The sequence below is a fragment of the Hemitrygon akajei genome, chromosome 7 (assembly GCF_048418815.1).
Source record: "Hemitrygon akajei chromosome 7, sHemAka1.3, whole genome shotgun sequence".
NCBI classification, from domain to species: Eukaryota; Metazoa; Chordata; class Chondrichthyes; order Myliobatiformes; family Dasyatidae; genus Hemitrygon; species Hemitrygon akajei.
In genome coordinates this window covers 60,196,331-60,217,041 of record NC_133130.1, presented here as the reverse complement: position 1 = coordinate 60,217,041, position 20,711 = coordinate 60,196,331, and the positions used below count along the sequence as shown (strand labels likewise).

Genomic DNA, 20,711 nt, shown 5'->3' with positions numbered 1-20,711 from the left:
CAGCAATGGTGGTGGAGGCGGACACAATAGGGTCTTTTAAGAGACTCCTAGATAGGTACATGGAGCTTAGAAAAATAGAAGGCTATGGGTAACACTAGGGAATTTCTAGAGTAAGTATATGTTCAGCACAGTATTGTATTGTGCTGTAGGTTTTCTATGTTTCTCTGTTAATTGAATTTAAGAGCCGTGAGGCAATGTTGCAGCTCTACAAAACTCTGGTTAGACCACAGATGCAGAATTGAGTACAAATTTTGGTCATCTCATTATAGGAAGTCTATGGATGCTTTAAAGAGGGTGCACAGAAGATTTACCAGGATGCTGCCCGTTTTAGAAAGCATGTCTTATGAGGATAGGTTGAGCGGGCTAGGGCTTTTCTCTTTAGACTGAAAGAGGTGACTTGATACAAGTGCATAAGATCATAAAAGGGAAAGATAGAGTGGAAAGCCATGGGTTTTTTCTCAGGATGGAAACGGCTAATTCGACAAGGCATAATTTTAAGGTGATTGGAGGCAAGTATTGGGTGGGGATGTCAGAGGTAGGTTCTTTACACAGAGTGGTAGCTTTGTGGAACACACTGCCAGAGATAGTGTTCGGGGCAAATACATTAGGAACATTTAAAGAAATTCTTAGATAGGCGCATGGACGAAATGAAATTGAAGACTAAATGGGAGGGAGGAGTTAGATCAATCTTGGAGTAGGTTAAAAGGCTGGCACAACATCATGGGCCAAAAGGACCTGTACTGTGGGTACCATTCTACGTTCTGTTCTAAAAGCTGCAAAATTGAAATAAATTGCAGAGTGAGATAATGCATTTGGAAAGAGCAAACAAATCAAGGAAACACAATAAATTGAAAAAAACTAAGAAAACTGGATGAAGAGAGGGAACTTCGGAGTGTACATGCATTGATGTCCAAAGCAGCAGAATATGCAGATACGAAAGCTGGAATGGCATACAGGATATCTCTGTTCATTGGCTAAGACAAAAAATCAAGAGCATCTCAAATAATAATTTTAACATTGATGGTAGTTTGAGCAGGGAGGTCACCTGGATGAATTTGTCACAATCTAACCAAAAGGAAAGGCTAAAGGCCACAATTGCTTGGTCCCTAACATCTCAAACAGTAACTTCAGCATTGATGGTGACTTGAGACTCAGTGGAATAGCTGACAGAGATGGGTTCTGCGGTCTAACAGTACTTTTCAGATTTAGAGCGGGTGAGAGGTCTGAGGACACTAATTACAAAGTAAGATTTTTAATAACATTTATACAACTGTAAATCAAAATAAGTAAAAAAGCAAATGCTACAGTTGAATGTTTCACTGTCCCCATCATGGATCCTGCATTTTAAGCACAAGTTCAACTTAATTATGCTTTAGACCTACATTTAGACACTAATAAGCAATTACTTTTATCATGGAATGCACCTATTTGGTTGAGAGAATCTCAGAGTTAAACCAAAGCCACAGATAGCTTCTGCTTTTCAGTTAAAGGGATACCTTTGAGGAAGAAATAAAACAGGCATCTTCCCTGGTTACCTTGTTGATATCTGAGATGAGCTTGCCTTCTCGTGGCATGTAGACTTTCTGATTGTTTGCTCTCATTTTGCTTTGAATGGTAAAAAGCAAAACTTCCAGGTTCCCCTTTTCTGTAAACCTGTAGCAGGAGAAAACATATCAATGAGAATTAAACCATTCTTTTCCTGTATGGTTTTTGAAAAATATTTTGAATTGCACAATTTTTAGCAAAATTAAGGGACACACACATTAAATGCTGTAAGAGCTCAACAGGACAGGCAGTATCCATGGAAATGAAGGAACAATTGACGTTTTGAGCCTACACCCTTCAACAGGACTGAAAAGGGGGGAAGATGTTGGAATAAAAAGGTGGGGGAGGGGGAGGAGGATAGCCAGAAGGTGATAGGTAAAGCCAGATAGATCAGAAAGTTAAACAGCTGCGGAGGAAGGAACCTGGTAGGAGAGGAGAGTGGACCAGAGTAGAAAGGGAAGGAGGAGGGGCACCAGGGAGGTGATAGGCAGGTGAGAAGGGGTAAGAGGTCAGAGTGGAGGGGAAGGGTAAAATCAACAGGATTAGCAACAAGTAAGATTAATTATGACAATGGTAATTTTATATAACCCACCAATTATAATAAAGCTTCTGACACATACAGTTGCCAAGAGATTAATACAACGTATAGCAACATATTATGCATCATAAGACCATAAGATAGAGGAGCAGATTTAGACCATTTGGCCCATCGAGTCTGCTCTGCCATTTCATCATGGCTGATCCAAATTTCCTCTCAGCACCAACCTTCTCCCTGTATCCTTTCATGCCCTGACCTATCAAGAATCTCCCTGTTCATAGAGACCTGGCCTCCACAGAGGCCTGTGGCAAAGAATTTCACAGATAAATCACAGGAGATAATGCTGTGCATTGCAGACTGATTATTGGACAAAAGATATGTTTAGTTTTCAGATGGTAGCTGTAATATTTGGTTTTTTTTTCTCCCTCTGCATATTAGGTGTTACTGGGTCTTTTTTTAATGGTTTTTTTGGGTTTCTTGTTTTGTAGCTGTCTATAAAATGAATTTTAAGGTTATATGATGTATACATACTTTGATAATAAATGCACTTTGAAGTTTGTATTTACAATCTTTTTCAATAATGTAATTGAAGGACTCAGTGTTAACTATTTCAGATTTTTGACAGTTGAAAATTAAACAGGAAAGGAAGCCACAGAGATGCATGTTAATTGAGTGTACATTAACACTCTGATGCACATGGCAGATGAGCATCAGATGGACTAATATGATATACATTCAGTGGCCGCTTTATTAGGTACAACTGCACATTAATGCAAATTTCTAATCAGCCAATCACATGGCAGCAACTCAATGCATAAAAGAATGCAGACATGGTCCAGAGATTCAACCCGAATATCACCATGGGGAAGAAATGCGACCTAAGCAACTTTGATTGTGGAATGATTATTGGAGAAAGACAGAAGGCAACAGTAATTCAAATAGCCACACGTTACAACAGTGGTGTGCAGAAGAGCATCTCTGAATACACGTCAGATCTTGAAGTGGATGGGGTACAACAGCAGAAGACCACACTAGGTTCCACTTCTGTACCTAATTAAGTGGCCACTGAGTGCAAACCTCTTTCCACAAAAACCAGAACAGAAGGATACCTTGAAATATAAAAGTCTGAACTAAAAGCCTTTGCCAGCAATTAGACAAGACTTCGATGATAGCACACTTGAAAGGCTTTGTACATTTCTGGTCTCACCCAAGATACATGCCACTGATGTAAAAATACAAAACTGCATTATACAAATTTCCAGAATGAAATGACTGTCCCTTCAGGAGAAATAAATTGACTTAACTAGTGTCCTGCAGCATTTGAAAGACTGCTCAACCAAACTGGAATATCTAAAATCTCTTAAGGGCTTGAGAGAATAATGCTGAGAGGCTGCTCCCTCTGATAAGCCTTTTCGGAAATGGGAGAACAAGTTCTCAGAATTAAGAGCTGGTAATTTAGAAATAAGATGAGAAGTCTGTTCCCTCGCGGATGTAATTTTTTTGTATTTTTGTTTCACTAAGAACTGTGTATGACAATGAATTAAAAATACATTCATAATAGATTAGTTAATTTCTGGATAATGTAATCAAACAGTACAAGAAAGCGAGTTTGGAGGCAGATCAGCCATCATTTCAATAATGGCTGGAAAAACTATTACTTCTACTTATGGTCAAGTAGACCATAATGACATGCTAAATTACTGTATGAACTCTTAGTTATGTTTTCATAAGCAACTAATGAAGCAAATTAAAGTAGCAATATATGTTTGATTTGTCTTACTTTGAAGGTTTTTCAACAGTGCGATATGTATTAAATGCTTGTAGCTGCTGCTGAACTCCAACCAGTGAATTGGCAAATTTACGATTGTTCAAGATGATGATAGTCTGTTCAATCCACTCCAGCAGGTCAGATGCCAAGGACTCATATTTTTCAATCATTTTTTCAGTCTCAATTGCATAGTCAAGAACCTGTGGCAGATGCAATGAGAACAATTTTAGGGGATCAAAACCAAGACACAAATGTATGATACAAATACAACGAGAATAATTTCAGTACATGACCTGTTTAATTTGATACTTATTTTGTTAGTACGGATACTTTGGAATGAGTTAAATGACTATATCATGAAAAGACAGGCAAATTGAAATCAGTAACAGCATCAACAAAATTGATACTTAAAGATTTTAAAGTGCTTGTCATGAGGCAACACTGTACTACAATTTACCCAAATTTATAATTCTGGTTTACATTTTGAGAACTGATATGAAATTCTCATAAAATGAAGAAATTTTTTTTTAAAAAAAATTACTTGACCCAGTGATTATGCCTAATGACCTAAGAATTCAAAATTGAACAACTAAGATTTCAATGCAAAAAGCTGAAAGTTTTATGAGGACAGATATTCAATCTTAATTCACTGGCAAATGATACCACCCTGTTTATTTCTATTAACAGGATTTACTCTCAAAATATCATGTAACAGTTTAAATGCATAGTTAAAACTACCTTCCCAATACGTTTTCCTTCCACAGCCAGGGCCTTCATCTTGGAGAAGTAATGGTAGTATGTCACCACATAGGTAATGATTGACTTCTCATCAGGGTGGTCAACGCTGACATCTGGTAAACAAAGGTTCATGATGGACAATGATAAATTACAGCTTTACAGCAAATATATGTGACCGACAGTAAATACATCAAGAGATTCAGAAGAACTTAATAACCCTTAACATATTCTAACCCCTCTCTTAATCTCACATCAATTTAAACTTTGGTGACCTGATGAACAATATGGCAGAGCGTAAGGCAGGAAAGAACTCATTTAAGAAATAAAAATGGATTGTTTTTAAGTAGAAAATTAACAATAGTGTCTGGGGGAAAATGTTCCACAACTACCGTAAATTCCGGTGTATAAGCCAAGAATTTGGCCCTAAATTTTGGTCCTAAAATTAGGGGGTCGGCTTATACAGAGGGTGCCAACTTTGGAAAAATGAATACACAGAAGACAGGTCGTATTTATTGGCTGTTTTTGAGTCAAACTGGTTCCACTGTCGACGCATGAATTCTTTGGTTTGTTTAAACTCACATCTAGTGGCTGGACTATGGACATCAAACCACCGGGGATGAGTGCAATGTCCGTATTTTCAGCTTTCAATGCTGCTTTTGTCTCACCTGACAAGGATGTCGACACCACATCTCTTTAACCCACTTCAAGCAACCCGCTTCGTTCATCCAGCAGCGTTTTTGAACGTAAACAACACCCTGCGGGAATTTTCTGAGCAATCTTTGTTTTTTGTCTCAACACAAGATCACATCTATTCATAAATCTGGTGCACCAACTTCGCGTAGCTTGGAAATTTTGGCTGACCTCACAGTGTTTTTCGTCCCATTTCAACGCTTAAACTCGAATCATTTCTTTGGTAACAATGTATCCTGACGATCGTTGATGATTCGCCCACTCAAACTTTTTCTTCCAGTTCTGGCCACTGGCATATTTTCCTGCAGTTTGCACGTTTCGTCTTTGGCATTTCCTCAGCGTGTCCGCTGCCTTTCTCCACTCTCTCACTCGTTTCTCATTTACACTAAACTTCTTAGCAGCTGCAGAATTATTCATTCCTTTAGCAAAACCAACAACCTTCAGCTTGAAGCCAGCATCATATCGCATTTAATCTTTTGTACACGGTGGTCGCAAACTCAATACTGAGTACACATACTGATCCTGCCATCCCATGTTATGTTTTAACGAGATTACAACGGGCGCTAAATGGTTTCACTGGGGTTACATTTCAGAGGATTCTTTTCCATTGGAAACCTAATCCAAAATTTCTCTCCCTGATTTATTTATTAAGAACTCGCCTATGATGCTCTACAATGTCTTAGCAGGTACTGGTTCACAAAATTTCCAGGGTCCGGATCCGGCAAAGCTGAGTACCGGCATGTGAGATCTTGTGATCTTTTCTGATTAAATCAAAAACCTCTACAAAGGGGGTCAGCTTATACAAAGGTAACATGAAAAATTCACTTTTTTAACCTTGAAAACGGGGGTCGGCTTATACTCTGAGTGGGCTTATACTCCAGAATGTACGGTATTTTTGAAGGTGGAAATCATACTTTTCCCCCCAATTACAAGAACATAATGGAAAAATGAGAAACTAACCTTCAGGGTCCAGCAGCTTGGTAAGCCCAAGGTGTTGCTCTGCGAGGTTGAAAGCATTCTGGAGATTGTAGTGAGCATTAGACTTCTTAAGTTTGTCAAAATCAATCAGATCCGGCCTGACCAAATAAAATATTGTGAATATAAAAGGATGCACACATTCATACAACAACCTGATGGTAGCAAATGTAAATCAAAAATTTATTTTAAGCTGTTATGCCAACATACCTGTGCTTGTGGATAACAGCATTGAAAGCCATACCATCCCTCCAGCTGGTGGTGAAGTTGTGAATGTTGACATTAGGGTAGCTTTGGGGTGGATAGAAAAAAAATACATTCACTGTATATTTTAAACAGGAATCAAGTACAAGCTAAAGCTACTAAATATGTTTTAATTTCATGGGAAAGCTTCACTGGCTGCTACATTTAGCAAAACTCCGAACATTCTTAATAAACAGATTTATGATTTGTTTACACAGAAGGGAAACTTGCTGCTAGTAACATCATAACTAGAGTGGATGAGTTCCTCAAATTCCTTTCTCTGATGAACAAGTAATCTAAGGAGTACAAGGAAAACATAAATATATAGTATGGTTACTGCACTACAAACATGAATTCCTTTCTCTACTGAACAAAGTATTTTGAAGCTGCTAGTTAAATAGAACATATTAAAGTTACTACACTATAGTTAACAATAAATTCTTGAACTTTCACTTGGCAAAAAGAAAACAACACAAATTAATGAGTTAATGTATTTCACATTTTGATACAAAATGATAGAAAGCTAAAGCAAATCGGAAATACCTACCAAGATGAAACTGCAGTAAAGCTCCAACAGTACGTTTCTACTATTACACAGACTTAAAAAACCAAAACTTCTAGATTATTTTACTTTTCAAATATGATGTTGATGATTTTTAACTCATGTTCATCCAGAACTAGTTTTAATTTCACAATTCCCAATAACAAAAGCCGGTACTGCAGTGATTTAGATAGGTCTTGAAATGATAGTGCCAATTGAAGAGCCTATGCATTAAGCTACTACCTAAGTTTAACATTTTTCAAACTACAAAAATTATACCAATGCACCAATACCCAATTAAAATTCTACCAGAAACAAAAACCAGGCATTAGTATGACATGTTCCAAAAATAATGTAATGCATTCAACATTCAAATCTGTGAATTTAAAAAACCTGTTATTTCAAGCAAACTGCAATACTTTTTATGATAATCCCTGTGGTGCTGCTTACCCAGCAGTTTTCATCTGGCACCACAATAGCAAGGCATCTTTTGCAGATTTCTTTTCCTTATTGTCTTCTGATTCAACACTGATATCCTGGATCTGGAGAAGAATAAATTAAGCTCTATTAACATCTTTCAGTCAGCTTAATTTCATATATCACTGAACCTAAACTGTACTATTGGATGATAGTTAAGAAGCTTTAAAGATATTACTTGCTTTATAAAATGAATACTCATATTTCATTCAAGTCGCCAATAATTTGAAAAAGATTATATCAACCTAAGGATTTCAGAGGCATACATTCCACTGGTGAATTTACCTGGAATCGCAGAATGATGGTCCAAATCAGACCAAGAGTTAGTCGGTGGTTTCCATCCACAATATCATGAGATCCCATATTCTCTAAATGTACTCTTTGCTCTTTGAGGAACTGAAGGGCTTTGTCAACATTTTCAAGACAATGGATTCTCATTCGTCCTTTTGTTGGTTTAGGCTGGCAGAGAAAGAACACGAATATGTAAACACCAAATGAAGAACAATGATGATTGGTGATCTAACAAATGTCATCCTGGTGATAACCCTGGAATATAAACTGATATTTCTCATGTGTCCCATTAAATTACTGGAAAACAGTGTTACAGTGCTCATTAACATGATTTATTTTAAAAATAATATATATATCTTACTGTAATTTAGTTTTTTTTATGTATTGCAATGTACTGCTGTCACAAAACAACATTTTACAACATATACCCATGGATGTTGAACCTGATTCTGACGAATTACTCTTGAAATGTAACAAGTAAACAAATTTACTTCCAGCTCCCATTTTAGAAGAAATTATTCAAAAATATATTTTAACACTCTGAAAGCCAAACTTGCTTTGTAAGAATCATACAATTCCCTGTTGAACTGACATCTTCACGCCTCGGTATTCCAGAAGAACAGAGCCAATAGAAGCCTCTCCCCCACTGCTATCAGACTTCCGAACTAATCAATCACCCCCTTCCTGTGATGCTACCATGTTCTCAAAGCCTTAATTTTACATTTTCCATTATTGTCATTTAGCATATTTTTTGCAATACTATACCTTTCACCATTCTGTAGTTTTGCAAATAGAACTGTATTTATTCTTGTATTATTACAATGTTAACTGTTTACTCTGCTAGGTCCACATAGTCAAGATATTTTTTTGCAACCTGCTGTATATAACAACAAACTAATCTGAATTCTTTCTAACAAGTTACTTAATTGAGGTATGTAAATAAAAAGGAGGCTTGATAAAGTAAATAGGAAGGACACCAACACAAGGGGCTGAATAGTCTTCAGTAGGGTTATGAATTTATGATTCTGAATTGTTTAGATTTATAAAGAAGGTTTGTTTAACGGATAAATTAATATTTCATGAAATTAGATCAGTTTATGTCAGAGTTGAACATTACAGTTAGCTATAAAAATGCTAATATGATACTCTATATGTAAGATGCATCTAGTTCAAAGTATATGACACCTGCGTGATAGACCGCCGAATTGTTATACATTGGGTAGTTTCCTGCAGTCAAAATACTCAGCTTCACTTACATCATCAGTGTCAGAAAGCATTTGTCAGAAACTGTAACTTCCAGATGAAATTATTCTGAAGCATAATGACAGTGGCAACCATAGCTGCTATTAAACTATAGTCATCTTCCAACATAATTACGAGATGAAGGATTAATTGGTCTACTTTTGATTATGATGGTTGAAGAGGAAAGTTGACCAAAAAAAAAGTCCCTCAATGTCAATTTAGTCAAAAGGTCGTCATACTTCTATTTTCAGACATACAGTCTACATTTGGCAATTTTAGATGATCAGCTGTTAAATTCTCTGAAATTGAGTCTATGTTTCAAATCTTTAATCTTGATTTTTTAAAGTAAGCATAACTAGTTAATGGACATAATGGTAAATATTTTCTCAGCATGATCCTGCTGATCCGCATGCTCTCCAGTGTGAGTTCACAAATTTTAGGAAATCTCCACCTTCCAGCTGGTTGCCATGTTTATTGAAGGGGATTCTTGGCCCTCATTAAACAGATCCAAGAAGCTCACTGGACAAGTAATTTTCTGTACTATATCTGGAACTTAAACAGCCCAACAATATTTTAACTGCGTTTCCTTTCCCCTTCAGAAAACTGGAGTTCCATTTCAGAGAGCTTCACAGACAAGCTTTACCAGGGAGCACAATTCACTAAAGCAGCAGTTGAAGTCATCTTTTCAAGGTACATAGAAAGCCAAAAGTGAGTTGATATGCATGTATCTGTTTTTAAACAGATTTTTTTTATTTCAGCAGAAACAACAAAGTCAGTTTTGTTACACTATCCTAACTGTCTTTGTTATGGTGATGGTGAGCGCCACTTTCTTGAACTGCTACAGTCCTTTGCTGAAGGTGCTTGGACAAGGAGCTTCAGGGTTCAGAATCACCGAAAAAGGATGAAGATAAATTATTAAGGACCAGCAAAACACTTCCAAGTCAGGTGGTGCATTACGTGAAGGGAAAGCAAAAACTAGTGATGATCTCGTGGCCTGCTGCCCTTTTCCTTCTTGATGTGACATTTGGGAATAGCCTGGAAGAGCAGCTGGGGTGCATTTTGTAAATAGATGAGCTTGGAAACTGTCAAAGAAACCTCAAAATGCTTCAGCAACAATGAGAACACAATATTCAAAGAAAATTTTCCACTGTCACCAAAAGGTAAAAACAAATTAGTTACAAGGGTAAAGTTATGAAAATATTGAAAGCAAACTCACTTAGTTCTGCTTTAACTGTAGTTTTAGGGAGTGTTGGAGTAACATCCTCTGATTAGAAACACTGAAAACCTACAGCACAATACAGGCCCTTCAGTCCACAATGCTGTGCTGAACATGTACTTATTTTAGAAATTACCTAGGATTACCCATGGCCCTCCATTTTTCTAAGCTCCATGTACCTATCCAACGGTCTCTTAAAAGACCCTATCCTATCCACCTCCACCACCATTGCCGGCAGCCCTTTCCACTGTTATGATCCCAGCCCCCTCCTTCCTGAGAATCGCAAGATCGCTATTAATTCGGGTCTTGGACCCAGGAAATGAGAGAGAATCCTCAGAGAGACAATGCAACGGATTTTGACCATTGTTTCTTGGAGACACCCTTGTGGATTGCGACTCTATACTACGTGCCAGCTATCAGGGCTACATGGACACCCTCGGGCAATGTGGGGTGGGGATTGTATCACCCCACCTTGATTGACATCTACAACTCTGCAAGTCAAGATAAAAAGGGGACTGCAGGAGGCAGTACCCCAGCGACGCACCAGAAGGAGACACCATCGCTCATCGCTCCCGTGATAACGGGAAGCTACTCAGAAGCCACATGTGGTTCGTTTCCCCTAGCCTGGGGAGCGAGTGGCTGATAACACCGAAAAGTACTTCGAACTGACAACGGGGAACCCACGTTCCCGATTCAACGATTTGAGTCCAAAAAGCTGGCAAGTTTATTTTCTCACCAAAAATCTTTCTCTCTCCAACAAGTGAAACCCAGCGGTCCCCAAATGGCTAAAAGCCTGTATGAACTGGCGAGACTTTTATATTTCCATCGGACAATATTTTTACCCCTAGACAAAACGATAGAGCCACTTCTTATTGTTGATTATTACTATACCCGCGCTTTAGATTGAGTATTGACGACGTATATTATCTGAATGTTTGTATTAACCTTACTTTTGTGCCCCTTTATAAATAAAAACTTTTAAAAATAGTACCATCAGAGTTCAGCGGACCTCTCTATCTTTGCTGGTAAGTGACCCAGTTATGGGGTACGTAACACCACACACTCACCACTCTCTGTATAAAAAACTTACCCTTGACATCTCCTCTGTACCTACTTCCAAGCACCTTAAAACTGTGCCCTCTCATGTTAACTGACTATCCACATGATCAATGCCTCTCATCATCTTATACACCTCTATCAGGTCACCTCTCATACTCCATCGCTCCAAGGAGAAAAGACTGAGTTCACTCAACCCATTCTCATAAGGCATGCTCCCCAATCCAGACAACATCCTTGTAAATCTCCTCTGCACCCTTCCTATAGTTTTCACATCCTGCAGTGAGGTGACCAGAACCGAGCACAGTACTCAAGTGGGGTCTGATCAGGGTCCTATATATCTGAAACATTACCTCTCAGCTCTTAAACTCAAGGCGTGAATGATTTTGATATCTACAAAATGGTGTCTTTACTCACATTCTGGCAGCTATTTATGTTACGCCTGAATACGTACACGACGCTGGAAGAACTCAGCAGGTCAGGCAGCATCCGTGAGAAAAGAGTAGCCAACGTTTTGGGCCAAGACCCTTCATCAGGAATGGGGGGGGGGGGGGGGGGAGAAGAGAGGGCCGAAGCTCAGTAATAGAGATAGGGGAGGGGGAAGGGCTAGAGGCACCAGGTGGAAAACCAATCAGAGGAAGGATAAAGGGGGGAGGGGATAAGCATGAAAGAACTGTAGAGATAAAGGAGCAGAAAGTTGAAAGGGGAGAGGGGCAGAGAGGGACCTAGGATAGGGGAAGGGGGAGGGGGAGGGAATTACCGGAAATTGGAGAATTCAATGTTCTTACCACCAGGCTGAAGGCTACCCAGACGGTAGATGAGGTGTTGCTCCTCCAACCTGAATTTGGCCTTATCATGGCAGTAGAGGAGGCCATGTATGGACATATCTAGATGGGAATGAGGGGCAGAGTTGAAGTGGGTGGCAACTGGGAGGTCCTGTCTATTGTGACGGACGGAACGGAGGTGCTCGACGAAGCGGTCCCCCAATCTGCGTCGGGACTCGCCGATGTAGAGGAGGCCGCACCGGGAGCACCGGATGCAATAGACTACTCCAGCAGACTCGCAGATGAAGTGTTGCCTCACCTGGAAGGACTGTCTGGAGCCCGGAATGGTGGTAAGGGGGGAGGTGTGGGGACAGGTGTAGCACTTGTGCTTACAGGGATAAGTGCCGGGTGGGAGTTCTGTGGGGAGGGACGTATGGACCAGGTAGTCGCGGAGGGAACGATCCCTGCGAAAAGCTGAGAGGGGTAGGGAGGGAAAGATGTGCTGGGTGGTGGGGTCCCGTTGAAGGTGGCGGAAGTTGCGGAGGATAACGTGTTGGATCCGGAGGCTGGTGGGTGAAGACAAGGGGAACCCTGTCCCCGTTGCGGTGACGGGAGGATGGGTTAAGGGCTGAAGTGCGGGAGGTGGAGGAGATGCGGGTGAGGGCATCTTCGATGACGCCAGAAGGGAAATCACGATCCTGAAAGAAAGAGGACATTTGAGAAGTCCTGGAACGGAAAGCCTCATCCTGGGAGCAGATGCGGCGGAGACGGAGGAACTGGGAATAGGGAATGGCATTTTTGATTTGGGCAGGGTGGGAAGAGGTATAGTCAAGATAGTTATGGGAGCCGGTGGGTTTGTAGAAGATGTCAGTGGATAGTCTGTCTCCGGAGATGGAGACCGAGAGATCAAGAAAGGGGAGAGAAGTGTCCGAGATGGACCAAGTGAATTTAAGGGCTGGGTGAAAGTTAGAAACAAAGTTGATGAAATTGACGAGCTCAGCATGGGTGCAGGAAGCAGCACCAATGTAGTCGTCGATGTAGCAGAGGAAAAGTTGGGGAGTGGTGCCAGTATAGATTTGGAGCATAGACTGTTCCACATAACCCACAAAGAGGCAGGCATAGCTGGGGCCCATGCAAGTGCCCATGGCTACACCCTTGATCTGGAGAAAGTGGGAAGAACCAAAGGAGAAGTTAATGAGAGCTCCGCCAACCGGAGAAGTGTGGTGGTGCTGGGGAACTGATGGGGTCTGTTATCCAAAAAGTAGCGGAGGGCTTTGAGGCCTTCTTGATGTGGAATGGAGGTGTATAAGGATTGAACATCCATGGTAAAAATAAAAATTTTTGTGTTTTTATGTTATGCCTGAATTTGGTATCAACTGTATTCCCAGGCTGAGAGCTTTTTACTGAGGTTATTTTCCTTGGCAATCAAACTTGGTGCTGTACTGCTGCACACTAGTAATTGAGATTGATTTTAGGCAGATAATTTGCTTGCAAATAACTCAAACTTACTGAAAATGAAATTGGGAAGCATTGCTGCAATTTCCTTTGTACTTTTAATAGATACATTTTCTCTATTTGCTTTAAGCCCAGGCTAATAACCTGGCCTGCTTCTAGCTCAACAGATGATAGACAATAGTTCTCAATTAACCAGGCAAGATATAACCCCAACAGTGAAGAGAGTTTAAAAATTACAAATTCAAAAGTGTTCCCCTCTGCTCTATGTGAGCTGTATGATGGGGGAATACTTTCTTTTGTCCCTACAAATGAGCCTGTAATGAACTCCTCGCAATTCACAGCGAACTCATTCCTCTGTGACAGTGTCCAGAGAACCCTTCATCAACCCCTGATCTTTCTGATCACCAGCAATCTGTTGGCATTCCTGCTAATTAGTCAGGCAGCCTTTCAATCCTTTAGTGGTGAGTTGTGAAAGGGAGTTAAAGTATTTGAACCGATTCTGAAAATAAAAATCAACAGGATCACTGGCTTCCTAGTTATTTTTGTGTATTGTCGCCACTGATGGTTCTCCTCATTTTTTTTATAACTATTAGAGTTGACGACTTTTGCTACAACTTAACTGCATACAAAGAAATTCTTACAGCTAATTCGCAAAAAGAGCCACATAGTACTGAGTCTAATCTGCATCAAACTTAAACTGAAAATACTTGATACAAGTAATGAGCGTTAGGAAGGGATGGCACATGTGCTTTTTCCTGGATTACTGTTTTCATTTTGAAAATTACATAATCCTTCGAACAACCTAGGCAGCACCACAAACTATCATCTGATCAATTAATGAATTGGGAGAGTCATCTGGATAATATATAATGTGTTAAGCAATCTGACTGGAAGAGTACAGATGGAAATATGTATAGATTTGAATACCACTTAACTTTAGCTGTTAACGCCAGGCTATTGTTTAGGGAGAGGATTAGCGTCAACTTAGAAAAACTGAATATTTCACAAACTATTAACAAATTTGTCATTTTCATTGCATGCATTTACCACATAACATGACCAATTGATAAAAGGCACTGATGTCCAAAGAAGAGAATAATTCCTTGAATTTAGTATGCAGTGGATTCCGGTTAATTGGGTCAGCCACTTATTTGGGATAACTCTTAAAGGTCAAAAACTAATCGAGAAAACAGCCAGAATTCCCTTTGTTTATTTTGGATACAATCCCACTTAATTAAGGCAGGAAACTGCTGCTGAATAGTTTCTAACTGGTGTGAGTTGTGAGCACCTGTGAGACTGTTAGACACCATACCATGTTTAGAGCGAACAGTTTTTAAAAGGGATTGTTGAGTGTGCTTCTCTTCACAAAGCAGCGATTTTTGAAACTGATAGTTGGTGAGAAATAAGCAGTAAGAAAAATTTATAACTATTTTGTTCACTGTGGTTTCAACCATTCAGGCTTGAAGATGCCAAAAATGGCCAAGTGTGAAAATAAAATGATTTCACCACTTCAACAAGTTAAGAACTATGAAGAATTTGAAGATACAGACAATCATCTTGAATGTTACAATGAAAATGAAGACTTGGAAGATGCAATCATCAAAAGCCTTATATGAAAATAGATGTCTGCATTGATTTTGTTCATTTACAGTCAAAAGAACATGGCAGTGTACTCCGAGAATAACTACTGGGAACTAATTAACAGTTTTATGTCCTGCTTGTTGGCGCAATAATAGCGCGAAGGTTCCCAGGTTCGAATCCAAGTCCGGATGAGCGTCGAGCTAGCAACTTAGCCTCATAAAAACAAGAATAGTTTGCTATGGAAACACCGTCATGACGTGCCCTGATAACTCCACTGCCGAGTGGAGGGCTATTCTTCTGACAGTTTTATGAAACCGTAGTGTTCTAATTTGTTCTGTATTTCATTTAAATACACAATTTATTGCTTAGTTACAGTTTAGGTTTTCTTTTTTGTACCTTTTTAACTATTTTAAAAGGCTAACTGGGCAGCCACTTAATTGGGACAAAATGTATTGGTTCCAATATGTCCTAATTAACCAGAATCCACTGATTATCATGGTCTTGTTAATATAATTCAGTAGAGCAGGCCACTTTGCAGTGTACTCTGCAAGGATAGAGTAGAGTAATAATGTGTACTTCCAGGGATACAACTCCATCCAATGAATCTGAGAAATTGTTTTTCTAAATGGTGCTTTGGAGAATTCAATGTACTTTTGCAAAACCATAGTATTCAAAAGCCTTAAAAATGACCATAATACACAGGAGCAGAATTAAGCCATTCACTCCATTGGGTCTGTTCTGCCATTCCATCATGGGAACATTGTTACAATGAGTAATCATTAGAATATTTATCTTCAATAAATATTTGTTATCTATCATTCCTGTGAGCATATTTAAATTTGGATGTGTTTATTGTCTTCAGAAAGATAAATTGGTTTCAAATTGGCACTGGATAATGAATCACCTCTATACTGCATATTTAATTTGGAACAAAGGTAATGACAAGAATACAGAAATGGCCTTAAATGGTAGCATGAAAAAAAAATGGATATTATTAAGGAGCTGCAAATTTGAATCATTCATACCCAAGATCTCAGTGGAATCATTGGAACAGTTGGAAACTGCAGCCATTGGACTGCAGAGAATTTCATTTATATTAACTCACATGAAAATGCACATATAGGAAATGATAACATAGTTCAGTTAATACCATGTTAATACTTTGTGTGAACAATTTCTCTGCCAGTTGAAATCACCTAAGAGCAATGGAGCATTCTGCACAGTTAAGGAAGAGTCATTTTTAAAATTATCAACTAAGATCAATGCTATACTTTTTAATTAGCACTAATGATGTTTAATAACTGATCACACAGCTTCTTCCTGCTCAGTGATTACAAATAAAGCAAGCATTTACATTTTTCTTTAATTTAGCAAGAACAGCCATTGAATGAAGCTTTGCTCACTTAGAAACATTATAGAAACATCGTGGGTAATGCTTCCTTCTGTCTACAGTTTAAATGAAGGTTTGAACAGTCCCTGAAATCACGTCTTTGGAAGGATGCATTACTCTTTGGTGGGCAAAGTGGGGAGCAGGTGATGCTGATTGTTCATTTTAGAAAGATATCTGGAATCCAACGACTAAATTACAATGAGAGAGTCAAAGTTCAAAGGAAATTTATTATCAAAGTACATATGTCACCATATACAAGCCTGAGATTGATTTTCTTGTGGGCAATCACATTAAATACATGAAACACAATAAAACCAATGAAAGACCGCACACAACAGAATGGACAACAATCAATATGCAAACAACCCCCCAAAACAGTGTGCAAGTACAAAATGACAAAAATAAATAAGCAATAACTAGAGAATGTGAGGTGAAGAGTCTTTGAAGGTGAATCCATGGGTTTTGAGTACAGTTCAATGATGGGGCGAGTGAAGTTATCCCCTCTGGTTCAAGAGCCCAATGAATGAGGACTCTCAAAATATAGAAATACTCTGTCGAATTTAGAATGTCAACAAATAATTTCATTACATTTTTAAGATTTATGTGGAACTGATGGGACATTTGGTGGAAATTTTTATTTGAAAGTTGGAGGGCGTAAGAAGACTGGTAAAGACATAAGCCTTAAATACTCACAAGTCTTTCTCCTGACAAGACCTCAAGTAGCTTGATCAACATTCGGCCATCGCGCAGGTCTGTGTACAAATCTGTGATTCTGCAAGACACTCGTGCCAAGTGTGAATTCACCCATTTTGTGAAAGTCTTCTTTTGAACAGCTTCACGTTCGTCTATAAAATGGAAAATAAAACCTCAATTAGTCATTGTTCAATACTGATGATGTATTCCACCCTCAAGATAGAAATTAAGGAGAGGTTTAACTCAGTAAGAGGAGACTTGATTGCATCAGGAGGATAAATTGCAACAGGAACTGAATTAATCCACAAGCAGGAAAGTGAGGTAGATGGCACAAGGGAAATGAATAATGAGGCTACATGTACTATTTTCCTCATGTTATTCAATTTACATGAAAGATTTGGATAAAGGCACCAAGGGCATGCTGATGAATTTGTTAATGACATAAAGACAAGTGGAAATGTACAAGTTGTGAAGAGGATACAGGAGGCTACGAGAAAAGGATATAGATAAAGCAAAGTGAGCACAGACCTAGCAAATCGAACATAATGTAAGAAAATGCAAAATTTTCATTTTGTCAGTAAAGATATAAAAGCATATTATTCAGATATATAGGATTTTACCAAAACCACGCTTGTAGTACCGTGTACAAGATAGAAGGATGCTAATGTTTTGAAAACAGTTTAAATACAATGACCTGGACAACATGAAAAGTTTTATTGGAAAATGTTTAACAGGCAAGGCTTGCATGCAATGTAGAAAACTGAGACTTGACTGAAACACACAAGAATTTGAGGGATTCAAAGTGGATTTACAGATAAGATTTCCTTCTGGGTAGAACCCAAAACCTTTTGTGTTTGAAACTAAAGGGCTGCTTATTTAAAGCAGAGGCATTGTTTTATGCCCGAGGATTTCAAATCTTTGGAAATCACTCTGTCAAAGGGAATACAGAAAAGACTTAGCTTATTTCTAAGGTACAGCAAGACAGAAATGTGCAGTTGAGGTTACAATCAAATTAGCTATGACCTTATTAAAAATCAAAATAGACAAGAGACACTACTTCTAGTTTCTTTTACTACTAGTCTTACTACTTCTGCTAATTCATACATTGCAAATCTAATGAGAGGCAGGTAGGTGTTGAAGCCCTTGGGTAACAGCAGCTGGAAACAAAGGACTGATTCCATGAGGACAGTGCCTTTACAGAACTTGTCATTGGCCAAGAGGAGCAGCGATATTTCCGCTGTTACGAACCCCGTAACTGGGTCACTTACCAGTAAAGATAGAGAGGTCCGTTGAAGTCTGATGGTACTATTTTTAACAGTATTTATTGGTAAAAATACACAAAAATAATATCAATGCAAACATACAGATAAAATACGTTGTCAATACTAACTCTAAAAGTGCGGGTATAATAATAATCAATAAGAAATAGCTCTATCGTTGTCAAGGGGATAATGTATTGTCCGATGGAAACATAAAAGTCATTCAGTTCATGGGCTGCAGCCTTTGGTGGGAGTCAAGAGAGACAGATTTTTAGAACTTGCCAGCTTTTCCTTTTTATGATGTCGATCCTTTGAAATTTCGTTGGTGGTGGCCTCCTTCTTTAGCTAAGCCGTCTTCCGTGGTAAGGCCCACCAATTCCGAGGCAAATGGAAAAGGACGCACGCGGCCCCCCCACCGGGTGTCGCTATTAAACGCTGTCACAGGATTTCTGCCGTTTCTCCTGGTGCGTCTGAAGGGGTTGTTCCCCAGACCCTCTTTTATCCTTACTCACGGGGTCTCAGATGTCAATCAGGTTGGGATGATGCAATCCCTCAACCAGCCCACTCTGGTCATTCCCTGAGGGCTTCAATGAATAGTACAGTACTCAATACACAATTCCGTCTCCAAGAGACAATGGCCAGTATCCGTGGCTTTGTTTTGCTGAGGGCAGGACACACATTCCAAACCCTTGAGGATTCTCTCTCATTTCCTGGGTCCCAGACCCGAATTAATAGCGATCTTGCGATTCTCAAAAAGGAGGGGGCTACTTTGTACCCTTCGGCCCCTCAGAGTTGTGGCACATTCGTAACACCGCCAGGCCCACCACACTGCAGGGTGAACACCACACCCCACCTACACCTCATGCCTCTAACCTTTAAACACAGTTAGCAAAGTTAATTTAAGTTCTTTAGAACAGTGGGTCTTTTCCTACATAGAATTATAACTCTTGTGTGTGGTGTCCAAGCTTGAGATGACTTGGACAGATTTTAGACTTGGCTGCAATATAATTTCAAACCTTCAGTAATGCAGACACAATCACCTGTACTGCTGACTCAGAGAGCTCTCCCAAGATGATAGTATTCAAATATGCAGACACAGTAATGAGATATCATTTTCCATTTGTTATTATAGTGGCCAAAAAAAATCTTGAAGGGATTTTATACCATATTGCTTGGCAAACAGAAAACAGAGCAATGGTAAGCAGATAACAAATCGAGTCTCAGTATCAGTTCCACCACTGCTGAATTCTTAATGAGTGTGAATGTTCTTAAGTTGCAGTCGTCTTATTATTTTTGCATCAGGAATCAGAGATCAGTTAAAAATCTCCATATAGATGAACAATTATACTTTCATTAATTTGGTTATGTGCTGGTTCGAGCTTTATTGAAGAGTTTTCTATTTAACAAAAGTTCTATGAATGGCTTCCATCAATGAAAAATGGCCCAGATTTTGCAAATATTTGCAAAATGGGTTAAGACTGAAAGGTAATAAGTTTAAAGGGAACATGATTCCCCTCATGTTTCCCCACCCTTCATTCAGTGGGTCATGAGTATGTGCAATGAGCTGCCAGCATAAGTGGTGCATGTGAGCTCGATTTCAACATTTAAGAGAAGTTTGGATAAGTGCGTGAATGGTAGGACACAGAGGGCTATGGTCCCACTCCAGGTGACCCGAGTAGTCAGTTTTAATGGTTTCAGCATGGACTAGATGGGCTGAAGGGCGTGTTTCTGTACCACATAAGTGGAGGTCCTGAACGTAGTGTCTCCAGTGTTGGACACTATAGGGAGTTAAATTATGGAACAAAAGCTTGCTGAGATTCCCAGGCTTCCTCTAGGATTCATAAGCCTGTGTATCCAAATGGAATTGCAACCTTGTAGAGAACAAAGATAATATGGAATCTTTTGAGGTTTTTGAATGATGTTTTATTTCATATATTCAATTATTAAATATTGTTTTCAATAGATTTCTACTTTTGTTTTTGAAATTCATAAATATTTTAAAACCTTAATAGCCTTGAGAGCTGGCAAAGCTGGAGCTGATGGTTTAAATCTGGCAAAGGTTACCAAAACATTTTCATCAGACTATCTTTTATCTTGTGCTCAGTTCCAGGGCCATAAAGCCTGTCTTCTCACCTTGTTCAGGTAATTATGGGGATTGAAGAAATGAGGATGACAAGAGTGAGTTGCAGAGACCAGTTGAGAAAATCCAGACAAATGCTTCCACGTGAGTGTTGTGGTTTTTGCAAAGA

General features: G+C 39.1%; 1 protein-coding gene across 2 annotated transcripts in view; it reads right to left on the bottom strand.

Annotated features, from left to right (window-relative positions):
* Positions 1–20,711, bottom strand: part of sptbn1 (spectrin, beta, non-erythrocytic 1) — a 263,697-nt gene that overhangs the window by 63,746 nt on the left and 179,240 nt on the right. For both annotated transcript variants that reach the window (XM_073050973.1, XM_073050974.1), the window contains 8 exons: positions 17,204–17,355; positions 7,801–7,974; positions 7,489–7,580; positions 6,465–6,545; positions 6,240–6,355; positions 4,590–4,702; positions 3,864–4,051; positions 1,536–1,653 (listed from right to left, as the gene is read on the bottom strand). In XM_073050973.1, coding sequence (XP_072907074.1) covers positions 1,536–1,653; positions 3,864–4,051; positions 4,590–4,702; positions 6,240–6,355; positions 6,465–6,545; positions 7,489–7,580; positions 7,801–7,974; positions 17,204–17,355 — 1,034 coding nt within the window. The remainder of the gene's footprint in view (positions 1–1,535; positions 1,654–3,863; positions 4,052–4,589; positions 4,703–6,239; positions 6,356–6,464; positions 6,546–7,488; positions 7,581–7,800; positions 7,975–17,203; positions 17,356–20,711) is intronic.